Source organism: Podarcis raffonei, chromosome 9 (assembly GCF_027172205.1).
Source record: "Podarcis raffonei isolate rPodRaf1 chromosome 9, rPodRaf1.pri, whole genome shotgun sequence".
NCBI lineage: Eukaryota > Metazoa > Chordata > Lepidosauria > Squamata > Lacertidae > Podarcis > Podarcis raffonei.
Window position 1 is genome coordinate 24,531,034 of NC_070610.1, and position 13,807 is coordinate 24,544,840.

At 44.9% G+C, this 13,807-nt stretch overlaps 1 protein-coding gene across 1 annotated transcript in view; it reads left to right on the top strand.

Moving 5' to 3' along the window:
- Nucleotides 1-3,766: 3,766 nt before the first annotated feature.
- The window catches only part of GABRB1 (gamma-aminobutyric acid type A receptor subunit beta1), a 92,038-nt gene continuing 81,997 nt past the window's right edge, over nucleotides 3,767-13,807 (top strand). The window contains exons 1-3 of the mRNA XM_053403577.1: nucleotides 3,767-4,164; nucleotides 4,380-4,471; nucleotides 4,917-4,984. Coding sequence (XP_053259552.1) covers nucleotides 3,956-4,164; nucleotides 4,380-4,471; nucleotides 4,917-4,984 — 369 coding nt within the window. The 5' untranslated portion in view covers nucleotides 3,767-3,955. The remainder of the gene's footprint in view (nucleotides 4,165-4,379; nucleotides 4,472-4,916; nucleotides 4,985-13,807) is intronic.

Below are 13,807 nucleotides of genomic sequence, written 5' to 3' on the forward strand. Positions count from 1 at the left end.
ACCTTTCCACCAGGAAAGAAGCAACAATAGGCAATGCTAGCTCTGTCACATAGGTTGGCATTCCAACATCGCAAAACAAAACTGGCTGCAGACACATGGCTAAGCCTGAAATGCCTAACGTCCTTGGAATTGTAAGAAACAGCATTCAGCCACACCTGCATGTATACCATCAGCCTGGAAGAACACCCCATGGCTGGCACATACAGGATCACTGCTGTCTCTCTGACCATGGCAGACAACCTGTGATCAAGATAACACCAAGTGTGAAGGAGGCATAGGCAAATGAACCCAACAGCTGGGGGGAAAGAGTATAAGAGCCACACAGAGTCCACTGGGTGTACGATGAATTCATTGGGTGGCAGTCAACTAAGTTCTACTCACTGTAGACCTGTTGGAATTAATGGACATAATTTAGTCATGCTCATTCATTTCAGTAGGTTTCCGCTGATTAAAACTTAGCTGAATGCCTTGTCTTTCTAGTTCACTCTGGAAACAGCGGCTTGTTTTAATGGAGAGCCAATTGGTTGTAGACTTTGACCAAGCAATAAGGCAAGCATTTCGATGCTTCCACTTCTTTCCAGATGGCCATAATGGATGACTGGTCAGTTTCACCACATGGCCAATGGCTTCACACTCCTGCTTCTCTCTATGCAGCTTCAACAATGTGATTTTTTAAGCACCACAAATGCTCATCTGAAACTACCTTCAGGCTTGATGCATATATTCTCATGTGTGGGAGCTATTTTGTGCTCCCAGTTCCCAAAGTAGATAGATTTTTTCTTAATTAAAAAAAAAATCAGGCTGAAATGCAATTAAAGGATTTTTAACTTTTCAAATCATCGACTTTAGTCAATTTTGTTATCGATTAAATTTGAATGTCAGTAAAAACGTTTGTGCCAAAGGAAGCGACACTCATTGGGCTAACAGTAGTTTCAGGTGGGGTAATTTTCATTGACACCATGGTGGCAGGAAAGGGTTAAAGCCCCTTTCTGGCCCTGATCCTATTTGGGCCCTCAGCACAGCTATTTCTTTTTTAAAAAAATAATAATATGTGTGCATACTGATTACTTCCCCCGCCACCCTGGGTCAAGCTAGATGTGATATCAATTTCATATAAGCAAACATCTCCTAAAAAATCCCTATACTGGTCTTTAAAGTAGCATCATCCCTAAACCTCACTCCCACAAGCAAGCAACATGCATTGACAACCTCCCCTGCCTCCAAGCTGTTATCTGCCAACATTGCCAGCTGCAAAACTCACACTTCTGTCTCCTTCAACAGCCAACAGTTTCTCACCAGCCTCCACCTAAGCCAGTGGGTTGTCAGTATCATGTAATCATCAGCCATCAATGATTATTTTAACAGATCTCTTCTAGCAATCAATGCTCATTAAAGAAACATTGTATGCTATTAGATTCTTTATTTTTTTTAAAAAAGTTCCTCCTATTTCTTTACTTGGTATAATGCCATAGCATTTTTCTCAAATTATGAATGAGGCTTCACTGTATCAGAGGGATGCTTAGGGCAAGTTTGTCTCTATCAGGATGTTGCAGTTTTCTGGCTTTAATTTGATGCTACAGATCATTTTATAAGCTAGCCATATGAGTGTAGTGGCCTTATTCAAATAAACTGATACAGAGTAACAAATCTCTGTCCAAATGGGCTGTCATCATATTGAAGAAATCTTAGCCAATTAATCATATGATTTAAGTCACTTAATTGATTGGTTGATTAAACTGACAGATGGGTTGAAAGAATTCTGAAGTGAGAAGCATACTTTCTTGGTGTATATGTTCTGCACACTTAGCATTCAGCAGAAACAACCCCTCCTTTTAATGGGCCTACTCTGAGTAGGGTTGGAAGAAGCATTTCATGCTCACTTTTCTGCGCACACACCTTTTTGATTAGAGGGAGCTGAAGGAATATTTAAAGAAATCACATAAAACTCTATGTATATCTAGCTTGCTACCTGATTTAATTCATTAAAAGGTTTTAATTGATTAATGTAACAAATTGATCAATTGCATGCTGCAGCCCTACTGTTGAGTGATCTTCAGTGTGTATTTAATGTTCTCTCTCTGCAAACTCCCTTAACCTCCCAAGGGATCACCTTCCCACCAGGGACCCAACTTGAATAAAATATTGGAGGGGAGGTAAGCCCCACCCCACATAAATCAATCACAAGATGTGGTGCATTGAAATATACTCGGAGTCGAGAGTGGATTTCATTCTCTTTATTCAGCTCTTAGTGGTGAGGAGGAATGGAAGTTCCCCCAGACTGTCTGCTTTATATTTACACTATTATTTACACAACGGGCGCCACATGATTGGCTAATTCCGGGATTCACCTGTAGGCCAATCAGGATGCGGATTCACTTCCGCCTGGAGTTGGATTGGGTGGCTCCTGTGGACCAATCAGACTGCTGTATTCTGGACCCTATTGTTCTAGGACCAATCAGACTGCTGCATTCTGAATCCTATTGTTCTAGGGCCAATCAGACTGCTGCATTCTGAATCCTATTGTTCTAGGACCAATCAGACTACTGCATTCTGAATCCTATTCAACTCAGTACATAACATGTATATACACCATCTGTCCATTAACTTTGGGGAGGACTCCAGCCCAGCTCCCTCAGTTAGTTTATTTTGGGGAGTGAAGGGACCTTGGCCCCTAGAGTTGGCTCCTACGCTTTCCCCATCCCCCCCCCCAAAAAAAGCTCACACTCCAAATCGCAACATGAATTTGCTCCAGCTGTGGCAGCTTACCGGCTGTTCTCCATTCCCCACCCCCTTCTTACAAAGCACTCCATGCTCTTTCAGTCCCAATGCAGTCCATGGGCATAGCCAGTGGGACAACTGTCCCCTCTAAATCAAGTAAATAAATAAAAATATGTAACTAACTGACTAATTGCATCGCAGATAACTCGGTTCTGTCCCCCAACATAAACCCTGCCCCCTAACATTAATCCTGCCCCCCTAAAATAAATCCTCGCGACGCCCTTGCCCCCCTCCACTGCAAACCCTCTTCTGGAAAGACCCCCTCCTTTCCCCATTTCCACAACTTCCCATTTATAACGCATGAAACCCTTCATTGTCTTGTCTCCTCCTGTCTCAGAAACAAAACTCTCTGGGTTGGATCCAGGCAAAGTGCGTGGACCTGCGGTCCCATTAAAACCAATGGGGCATGTTAGGCATGACTTAAGTTTCCGCTGGAATCAATGGAACTCCAGTGTGTTCCATCCCTTCATCCTTCCCCTGGAAACGAAACCACCAAGAGCCCTTGGAGCAAGAAAAAACCCAAAAACAGTTCATTTGGAGCTTCTCTAAGCAAGCAAGCGCGCGCACACAACCCCACACAAAAGCGGGAGCGTCATGCTGTTAGTCCTACTCGTTGCCACTAGACTTGGCTTTGACAGTAAGGTCTGGCTCTGCAGCTAAAGACCTTTGCCACGCGCCCCACCTCCCGCCAGTCCTAGGCTAGATTCTCCGCTGGGTGAATGGGTGGCGTCTGCTATGTTCTTATCCTCCTTTCACGGTCACACCTGAACGCTGCCGGTTCAAAGTGCCTGCCTCCTTGGGCATCCCTTTGCTACGGGAAGAGAGGTCCTGGAGGGCGCGCAGGGGAGGCGATGATGGCATGTGGAAGGAGGAGGCTGCGGGTTAAGGTTGGGGAGGGGGCGGCTGCTGCCATTGGACAACTTCCCCCCCGCCCTTGCCCCCGTGGCTTTTCGGAAATCGGCGACCTCTAGCAGCCGAGGCGCTCCGTAGGGAGCTCGCTTTCCCCTTTGGAACCAGCCGGACCACCCTGCCCAGACAGGCGGGGAAAGCGCTGGGTGCGCCCAGGGCGCAGGACGAGGGAACTCCCCAAGGTCCCGCCGCCGCAGCTGTTGCTCGCTTGGCCGGACATTGCTGGCAAGGCGCAAAGGTGCCTTCGGAGACTGGGCCAGCTCGGCGCATGCGCCGCTCTCTCCAGCATCACAGCTCTGCCTGTGGATTGAAAGTTACATCCCTTGAATCTTCGCGGGAGGGGGTGGGGAGAGGGAAGGGGGAGAAAGAGGCAGCAACTCTCCACCCGGAGGAAGGAATGTGGGCAGCTCGGCCGCGGGAGCGCGTGGGGATTCTGCTCTTCCCTGCGATGATAGCCATGGTCTGCTATGCCAAGAGGTGAGATTGGCGCTTGGGCGCGAGAGGACGTGTGTGTGCGTCTGTGTGTCTGTGTGTATGTGATGGGCTGAATGATGGACCTCATCTTCCGGGGAGCTCAGCTCCGTGGATTTCTTCCTCTGCTGGGAGGCTGGTCGGGATCCTGCTTGTGGCTGTGTCGGTGCCTGTGTGTGTGCGTTCAAGCGCTCGCTCTGAATCCTTTTCCTCTCCCTCAGCCTGAATGAGCCCAGCAACATGTCCTACGTGAAAGAGACCGTGGACAAATTACTCAAAGGATACGACATTCGCCTGAGGCCAGACTTCGGAGGTGAGTCTCCTCGGATTTGTTTACAAGGGGAAATCACCAGGCTGCGTGCCGGTCCCTGCAGGGTCAGAGGCAAGGGCCGCTTAGAATTCTAATCAGCTGGGAAAGGGGTCCCTTTGGTAACCAATTCCTTTCTCTCAAAATGGGCACGTTCTCTTTTCTCTTCCCTCCCCTCCCCTCATATACACATTCGGACATCTATAGACATGCTCCAAACGTGTGGGCTCTAAATTGATTCAGTAAATCGATGTCCTTATATAAAAGGATTTTGCTGGGGTCTGGTGGTAGGCTTTCAGATTTCACAGAGCTCTTCTTCAGACATGAAAAAGAGCACACCAACGTTTAAGCACGTGAACAGGTACAGGACGCACTTGAGGCTCAGAAGTCCTGACCTTCCAACCCTTTTGACAGCTGGCCATTAAAAACAAACACCTGTTTCCGTTTCCAGGCTCTCCCGTTGACGTTGGCATGAGAATAGAGATTGCCAGTATAGATATGGTCTCGGAAGTCAACATGGTGAGTACTCTCTTGGAATAAATAGCATTGGGCGGAGGGGACGCAAGGCGCTCTCTGAGATTGCAGAGGGCTATTCAGGAGAGATTGGCCGTTTGTCGAGTTTAATGTCGTGGCGTTCTGTTCTGAGGTGTGCTGGAGAAATCAGTTTGGGGAAGACTTTGGCTGCTGCCACCTCGTTCGCCTCACCTTTTCCAAATGTGGAACGGCGCCACCTGCCGACCGCCGCAGGTCACGAACTGGTTTCAGCACCGCGGACAGCGACCTGTGCCTAGGCTTTTAAAATGGTATTTCTACGCTTCTTCCGCTCTCTCCTTCTGTAGCGTTTGATTTGGATAAGGAATTAAACTGCAATTGTATTGGGGTGAAATAGAATAAAAAGAGGGGTGCTGAATGAGTAGCCAGTTGATCGTTCAGAATCAAATGCTGAAAGGATGCGCAAGCGCAAAAAAGGGGTGCAAGCATGGAGCTTATAGGACTTTGTATGCAACTGGTAGCTTCCTGTAATCTAACGACTGCGGCTCTCATTGCAGTGATCTAACTTGGCATGCGAGTGATGGAGGGGAATATTTATAATAAGAAGCCATATTTATTTTATTTTACTTTAAGACTGTGCTGATCTTATTTAGGTAACAAATTCTTGCTGCTATTCAGTGATGGGCTAAATCAGTGTTTGGTTCATTAGGAAGGGTTGGCAGCCGAATTGCTACTGGAGATACAGAAGCCTGTTGATTCCACCCCCCGCCCCGCAGTGTTTTGACAGTCTTTTGTGAAGATGAACAGTAACTGCTGAGTGATGATTGCTGAATATCAGTGCTGACTTGAGGGACTCCTGCTGAGTAATAAAAAACAATGACAAGAATTAAGTATGAAGGTCTGGATGGCTTCATTCAAGAGACAACTCAGATTATGGGTTTGAAAGCTTACTAGAATATGTCCATTGGTGTGTCTTGTTTGCAGCTGGGAAATGAGGGCCATGCAATATTTATTGTCAATTTAGTAGATTTATATGCTGCTTTATGACTACAGTCCTCAAATCATCTTACAGTATTTATACTCTGTTCAGTGACAAAAGTCATCGGGGTGCCTTACAATAAAGCAATTATATGCAAAATTAAAACCTTAAAAAATATATTAAATATCGCATAAAAGATCAGCAGCAGCACCAAACATTTCACAGATTTCAAAACTCCAGAAACAACAAATTTATAAACAACAAAACAGTTTTAAGATTTAAAAGCCTGGGGAAAGAAAGGCATGGGGAAAGGAAAAAAGCATTCACCTGGTTCCATTTTTTCAAAAGCCAGAGTATATGCACCAAGCAAGAGTATCTGGGCTGCTACCACTGGGGTGTTCCCTAGTAGCTAACTACCTGACCTTATTTGTTACAAATATGAAACTGATGCAGCTAGAAGCATGCACTTGAAAACAAAGACCGCCCCACTCTGCTTGAGCAGGAGCTAACAGCTGATGTTATTTCCCACAAGGCAGTTGGATCAGATGGCCCCCTTTTGAGTGGAGGGGAAAGTCCAGCTGGCACAGACCCAGGCATTTTGCATGACTCTTGCTCCTGGATTCCTTATCACAGGCCAGTTGGCCTTAGATGGCCCTGTGATGGGGAAGAGGAAGTCCAGCTGGGGAAGAAGCAGGCTTCTGGTGTTTTACTTTGCCTGCCTGCCTGCCTGCCTCCTGCTTGCCTACCTCCATATGTTTTAGTTTCCTGCATTGAGTAAATAGCTTTGCACAAAGAAGTCTTGAGGGCCAATTTGTACTACTATTTTTTTTCAGTGCTGAATTTAATCCAATATTATTTTTAGCAGTCATGGTTACAGATATAGATATTCACAGTCTCCCCCACCCCACCCCCATCTTTATTGTCTTTCTATATCATCAGGTCCCTATCCCCTGGCTGTTCCTAATTCTAAACAGCACAAGCCCTTGCAGAAAATGGCACATGGACATCTCTTCTACATGTTCCTGCCCAGAAATCTGTCCTAGCTGCCTGTTGCTTTGGTTATACAGTGGTACCTCGGGTTAAGTACTTAATTAGTTCCAGAGGTCCATTCTTAACCTGAAACTGTTCTTAACCTGAAGCACCACTTTAGCTAATGGGGCCTCCTGCTGCTGCCATGCCATTTCTGTTCTCATCCTGAAGCAAAATTCTTAACCTGAGGTACTATTTCTGGGTTAGCGGAGTCTGTAACCTGAAGCGTATGTAACCTGAAGAGACAGACTACCTAACTCACGAGAAAAGCTACCTAGAGTTTTCTAGCTATAAAATCTCATAGGGTTAAGGTTTGAGTGCTATAGCTTGTATGTTTCGCCACATGTCATGTGGTACATCCCAATGTTTCTTTCATTAAGAAAACAATGGTCACAGCTGAAACATTTTCCAATCTAGATAGAATTATGTTTCCCAAAGGACAGGGCTTGAAACTATCCCAACCTTTCTAAGGAGCAAAATTATGATTGGTTGACAAAGGTCAGGATCTCTGAACAGGGCAATCGGTTCCTTCTGACACAATGCTGTAAACAGTGCTTTGTCGAGCCTGACATGAGTTTGCATTAACCTCCTTGCCTGGGCGTGTAATTGCACGGTGAAATAATGCTGTCCCTAGCAGAGTTAAAGGCCTTGTTATAAGAGATGCTCATGAACTTCCTAGCATTGGGAGTGCTCTGTTAACTTCACTGGGAGCTGAAGGGACTCAGAATGTCACTGTGGGACTCTTAAGAGTGCTGTGGGATTTATTTGTGTTGCTTACACCAGCAATATTTCTCCTAGGTCTTCAGGACAGCATGATTCATATCATGCCTGTCCTATGCCAAGGTTTCACATTACTCCTTGCTGAGGTGGCAGAAACATGCCTTGTAGCATCTGAGGATGTGTTCACCCCAGGGCAATTAAATTGGTCTAAAAGGACTTATAACATTTGTGCTGCCCAAGCTAGCAGATTAGTTTTACTAGTAGAAATGCAAAGCGCATCACTTCCGCCACAGCTGGGTGCAATTGAGTTTCAAGCGAGACAAAATTAGCTCACTCTTCCCTGTTCCATTAGGCAAAGCTCTGCCCCTGCCCTTGCTGTTGAATATTCCTGGAGCGTCCATACATTTTTTAATGGATATGCCTGCCTTTTCTGCTGGATACACCTGAAGCACACCTGTCGATAATATTAGATGCACCTGGGCCCAAAGTCCCATAGATACTGCATGAAGGAGCCAGAAGAGATCTGCAGAGGGACAGCGCTTTGATATATTTCATTCTAGGACATGGGTGGATAACTTTTGGCACTCCAGGTGTTGCTGGACCATGTGACTATTGGCCATGGTTGCTCGGGTTCATGAGAGATGTAGTTCAGCAACACCTGGAGGCCCAAAAGTTTTCCACCGCTGCTCTAGAGGGAATTTGCAGCGGGCCCATGAGTCAACCAGCTGCATCATTTTTAACTATTCTGGCATTTTGTAATAATAAATTAATTAATTAATTTTTGTTTATACCCCGCCCTTCCCGGTTGTACAGAGGTCCACGCTTTCAAGTGAATTTCTGGTCTACAGGCGAGTAGAAATGATAGCTCAGTTGGTAAAACATGAGACTCTTAATCTCAGGATCATGGGTTGGAACCCCACATTGGGCAAAGGATTCTTGCACTGCAAGGGGGTTGGACTAGGTGGGCCTTGTGGTCCCTTCCAACTCTACAATTCTGTGAGTCTATGCAACAAGCAGCACTCTTCATTCCTTCTCCCCCCTAAACCTACCCAATTGTTTTATGGGTGTTCCCAATTGTTTCAGTTGGAGAGACTTAGAATGAATGATGCCAAGAAGGTATGTTGCTGCACAAATTGAGAGCCCCACCTGCATTCCCTAAGGAAAGGCTTCTCATTTTACCCCCTTCAATGGGAGGAGTAACTATGTATCCCTTTGCATGTACCCCATTGTACTGCCAGAGCCAGTCATCCGCTGGAATGAGTGGCAAAGTCTATGTGTTTGGATTAGACTACAGCTGGCATTTAACAGGTGATACCTGCTCACTTCCAGTTTGCAGGAAATGCCAAGTTCAGCCAGAATATTTTATAGTGACTTTTTTCAATTTTTAGTAGAATTTAAGAGCTGCGGGCTGAATGTTTCTGTGTTCTAACTAGGCAGATAGGTTCTTCACAACTGCTATTGAGTGTAAAGCCAAAAGGCTGGTTTTCTGCAGTAATAGATAGTTATCATCACAGAATATTTGCCTTATGAACAATGCACCATAAAAGTGGAGACGCTATCTGTTACTCATCAAAATAATTAATCTGTCACTTAGGAGCAGATGAAAGTGATTGATTCATAAATGGTCTACAGTGAGGAATGGGTGGTCAGGTTTGCTGATGATATCAAATATATCAAATTGTTCAGGGTGGTTAAAACAAAAAGGGACTGTGAACAGTTCCAAAAGGATCTCTCCAAACGGAGTGAATGGGCAGTAAAATGGCAAATGCAATTCAATGTAAGCAAGTATAAAGTAGTGCACATTGAGTGGGGGGGGGGGAGTCTAAATTTCACATATATGCACACATGGAGTCTGTAGTTAGAGTAACTGACCAAGAATGAGACTTTGGTGTTGCAGTGGATAGTTTGATGAAAACGTTGACACACTGTGTGGCAGCTGTGAAACGGGCAAATTCAATGCTAGCGATCATTTGTAAAGCAATTGAAAATGAAATAGGCAATATTATAATGTCATTTTCAAAATCTGTGGTGCTACCAGACTTGAAATACTGCGCACTGTTCTGGTCGTTTCACCTCAAAACAGATATCGGGCAGCAGGAAAGAGTTCAGAAAAGGGTAGCCGACATGATTGAGGCAATGGACCAAGTCCCCTCTGAGGAGCCATTACAACATTTGGGACTTTTAAGGTTGGAGAAAAGTCAAGTAAGAAGGGATGTAAGCAAGTAAGAGGCATATAAAGTTATGCATGGTGAGGAGAAAGTGAAAAGAGAAAAGTTTTTCTCCTGCTTTCATAGAGTTAGAACTCAGAGACATCCAATGAAGCCAGCGTGGTGTAGTGGTTAAGAGCAGTGGACTCGTAATCTGGTGAACCGGGTTCGATTCCCCGCTCCTCCACATGCAGGTGACCTTGGACTAGTCACAATTCTCTGAAGTCTCTCAGCCCCACTCACCTCACAGAGTGTTTGTTGTGGGGGAGGAAGGGAAAGGAGAACGTTAGCTGCTTTGAGACTCCTTCGGGTAGTGATAAAGCAGGATATCAAATCCAAACGGTGGAAAATTCAGGACAGACAAAAGAAATATTCACTCCCACAAAGGCAGTAATGACCACCAACTTAAGTTTATTTCCCCCCCCCCAAAAAAATTATTCATTTTATAACACAAATAAACAACACAAACAGAAAAACAAACAATACAAACAAATTCTTGTCTTGTCCTTATTTTTTCTAAACATTGTTAGGTGGGCTTCCCCAAATCCCCCCTATCTGATTTTCATTTTACCTCATCTTTAGCAGTTACATATATCATAATTTCTAACCATTTTTATTTTTTTCCCCTCACACTTACATTAACCATAAAAATCTTCACATTTTATTACTTACAGATAATACTATTTTAAAATACACTATCTTCTACTTCTAACCCTACAGCCTATATCCACTTCCAAAGCTATTCTAAGATTTAAATATTAACATATTTTTCAAATATTCCTAAAATTTCTTCCAATCTTCTTCCACCGTCTCTTCTCTCTGGTCTCGGAGTTTCCCAGTCAGTTCAGCAAGTTCCATATAGTCCATCATCTTCATCTGCCATTCTTCGATAGTTGGTAAACCTTGTTTCTTCCCATTCTTCGCTAGTAATATTCTCGCAGCTGTATGTTGTGGCATACAAGAAAAAGTGACATCCTTTTTGGGGATTTCACCCCCCACTATACCAAGTAAAACCACCAACTTAAGTTTAAAAGAGGGTTAGACAAATTCATGGAGGATAAGGTTACCAATGGCTGCCTGCCATGATAGCCATGTTTTATGTTCATTGCAGTATGCCTTTGAACATCTGTTGCTGCAAATGGCAAGTTGGGACAGTGCTCTTGCACTCAGGTTGGCCTCTGGTTGGCCTCTGTGAAATCAGGGTGCTGGTGGCCCTGTGGATTGAACCAGAGAGCCTAGGACTTGCCGATCAGAAGGTCGGCAGTTCGAATCCCCGAGACGAGGTGAGCTCCCGTTGCTCAGTCCCTGCTCCTGCCAACCTAGCAGTTCGAAAGCAACTCAAAGTGCAAGTAGATAAATAGGTACCGCTCCGGCGGGAAGGTAAACGGCATTTCCGTGCGCTGCTCTAGTTGGCCAGAAGCGGCTTAGTCATGCTGGCCACATGACCCGGAAGCTGTACGCCAGCTCCCTCGGCCAATAAAGTAAGATGAGCACCGCAACCCCAGAGTCGGCCACGACTGGACCTAATGGTCAGGGGTCCCTTTACCTTTACCTTTACCTTGGCCTCTTACATTCCCTCCAAGAAAGTCAAGGTGGTGCACATAGTTCTCCCTGTTTTCCCTTTTATCCTCACAACAGCCCTACAAGGTGGGCTACACTAGTCAAGGTCACCCACTTTGTACTAGCTGAGTATGTACTAGTTGGTAGAGCAGGAGACTCATAATCTCAGGCTTGTGGGTTCAAGCTCCATGTTGGGCAAAAGATTCCTGCATTGCAGGGGATGGGACTAGATGATCCTTCTGGTCCTTTCCAACTCTACAATTCTATGGCTGAGTGGAGATTTGATAACAGGGCTTCCTGCTTCTAGTCCTTTGCCTGCATACACACCTGTATTTTATTCTTTTATTATGAAAGAGGACCTCCATTTAGACTAGGTGCATTTCAAAAACATCCACTCCAATATCGTGTATAAAAGCATAACAATACCTATTATCTTGGAAGCAAATTTATTTTTGGCCTACTCACTGGTCCAGCATATGGAGTACCTATTATAAACACAGAAATGGGTGTACGTATCAGGTATGGGGGGGAAAACCCCAAAATACCTTTGCTTAAGAGAAAGGTGACCATTTAGTTAATTGCTTTACTTATTAAGAGCCATAACAAACATGGTTACCCTATTCTTCTTTTTCACATTTGCATCTTAACTTTGAATTGGTCCAAGAATGACCCTTGAAAACTTACTGAGAACCTTGTCTGCCTCAAAAAGTTCATTCCCCTCCCTAATGAAATGTTGCCCCCGATATACCTCATGCTGTTGTTGTTTAGTCGTTTAGTCATGTCCGACTCTTCGTGACCCCATGGACCAGAGCACGCCAGGCACTCCTATCTTCCACCGCCTCCCACAGTTTGGTCAGACTCATGCCGGTAGCTTCGAGAACACTATCCAACTATCTCGTCCTCTGTCGTTCCCTTCTCCTTGTGCCCTCCATCTTTCCCAACATCAGGGTCTTTTCCAGGGAGTCTTCTCTTCTCATGAGGTGGCAAAGTACTGGAGCCTCAGCTTCAGGATCTGTCCTTCCAGTGAGCATTCAGGGCTGATTTCCTTAAGAATGGAGAGGTTTGATCTTCTTGCAGTCCATGGACTCTTAAGAGTCTCCTCCAGCACCATAATTCAAAAGCATCAATTCTTCGGCGATCAGCCTTCTTTATGGTCCAGCTCTCACTTCCATACATCATTACTGGGAAAACCATAGCTTTAACTATATGGACCTTTTGTGTACAATAACATGATCTGGACATAAATGAGATGGCAGGAATATGCTCTTCTACTAGAACTAAGAAATAAGAAAGGAATGTTGGACTTCCATGGATGATTCAATCAGCCTTGGTAACAACGGGCAATCAAACTGCAGCATGGTTGACATAAATGAAAACCGCCTGGGGATGATGGCATGCTAAAATTATTGATGGAAATGCTGCATAGCTGCCACGAGATCGAGTGACTCAGTTAGTAAAGGCATTAAGGAATCCCTTCAGGAAAGTCCATGAAAAATGGATAAATCCCAACACACAAGGACGAGAGAATCCAAAGAACCCAAAGCCAATCACTTCTCCTTTGACAAGGAACATGATTATGGCATCTCTCATCTCAAATAAACTTGATTAGCATTTAGCTGCTCGGGGCACTCTTAACAATGGAGTCAAATTGATGCTTTAAAAGTTCCAGGGATTGTAGAGAGCAGCTAATCAACTTTTCTATTCTGATGCGTGCATATTCTACTTCATGTTCTGCTTCAGTTTGGCACATGAGACTCTATTGCGGTGCTCTAACGCAGTCCTCTAATGCGTAGTCACTAGATCAGGGGGGAGAACCAGGTACTTTTAGGCTTCTGCTCCTACCACCCCTGACCACTGGCCATGCTGGCTGGAGCTGATGTGAGTTGGAGTCCAGCAACAACTTGGGAAGGCCACAAGTTCCCCATCCCTACATTAGAGATCCCTGCATTAGTTTGTCAGATGTTGCACAGCAAAGTTATTTGTATAAGAAGGCTGGTATTTATCTGTACCAGCCCCAGTTTCTCCACAGTCCCTTCATTCTTAAGGGCCATGCGTCCCTCCGCTGCCTCTTCCTCAAATCCCTACTCTGTAGTCTGTGTTGCTTCTGACTTCCATCTCACCCTGACTCCCAGGCAGCCTTTTTCAGTAGGAGGGATGGAAGAGTCTGCCAATTTCAGTCCTCTTGGTTTCTGGTTTTCCCATCTTTAAACAAGTTCTCTGCATTTCTGCAGAAATCTGTGGATTTTTATTTTTTTTAATCCTCATGAAAATTCTTCAGAATGTTAGCGTGAATTTTCGTCTTTGCCTTCTCGGTAGTGGCACCCGCCCAGTGGAGCACCCTCCCACCAGATGTCA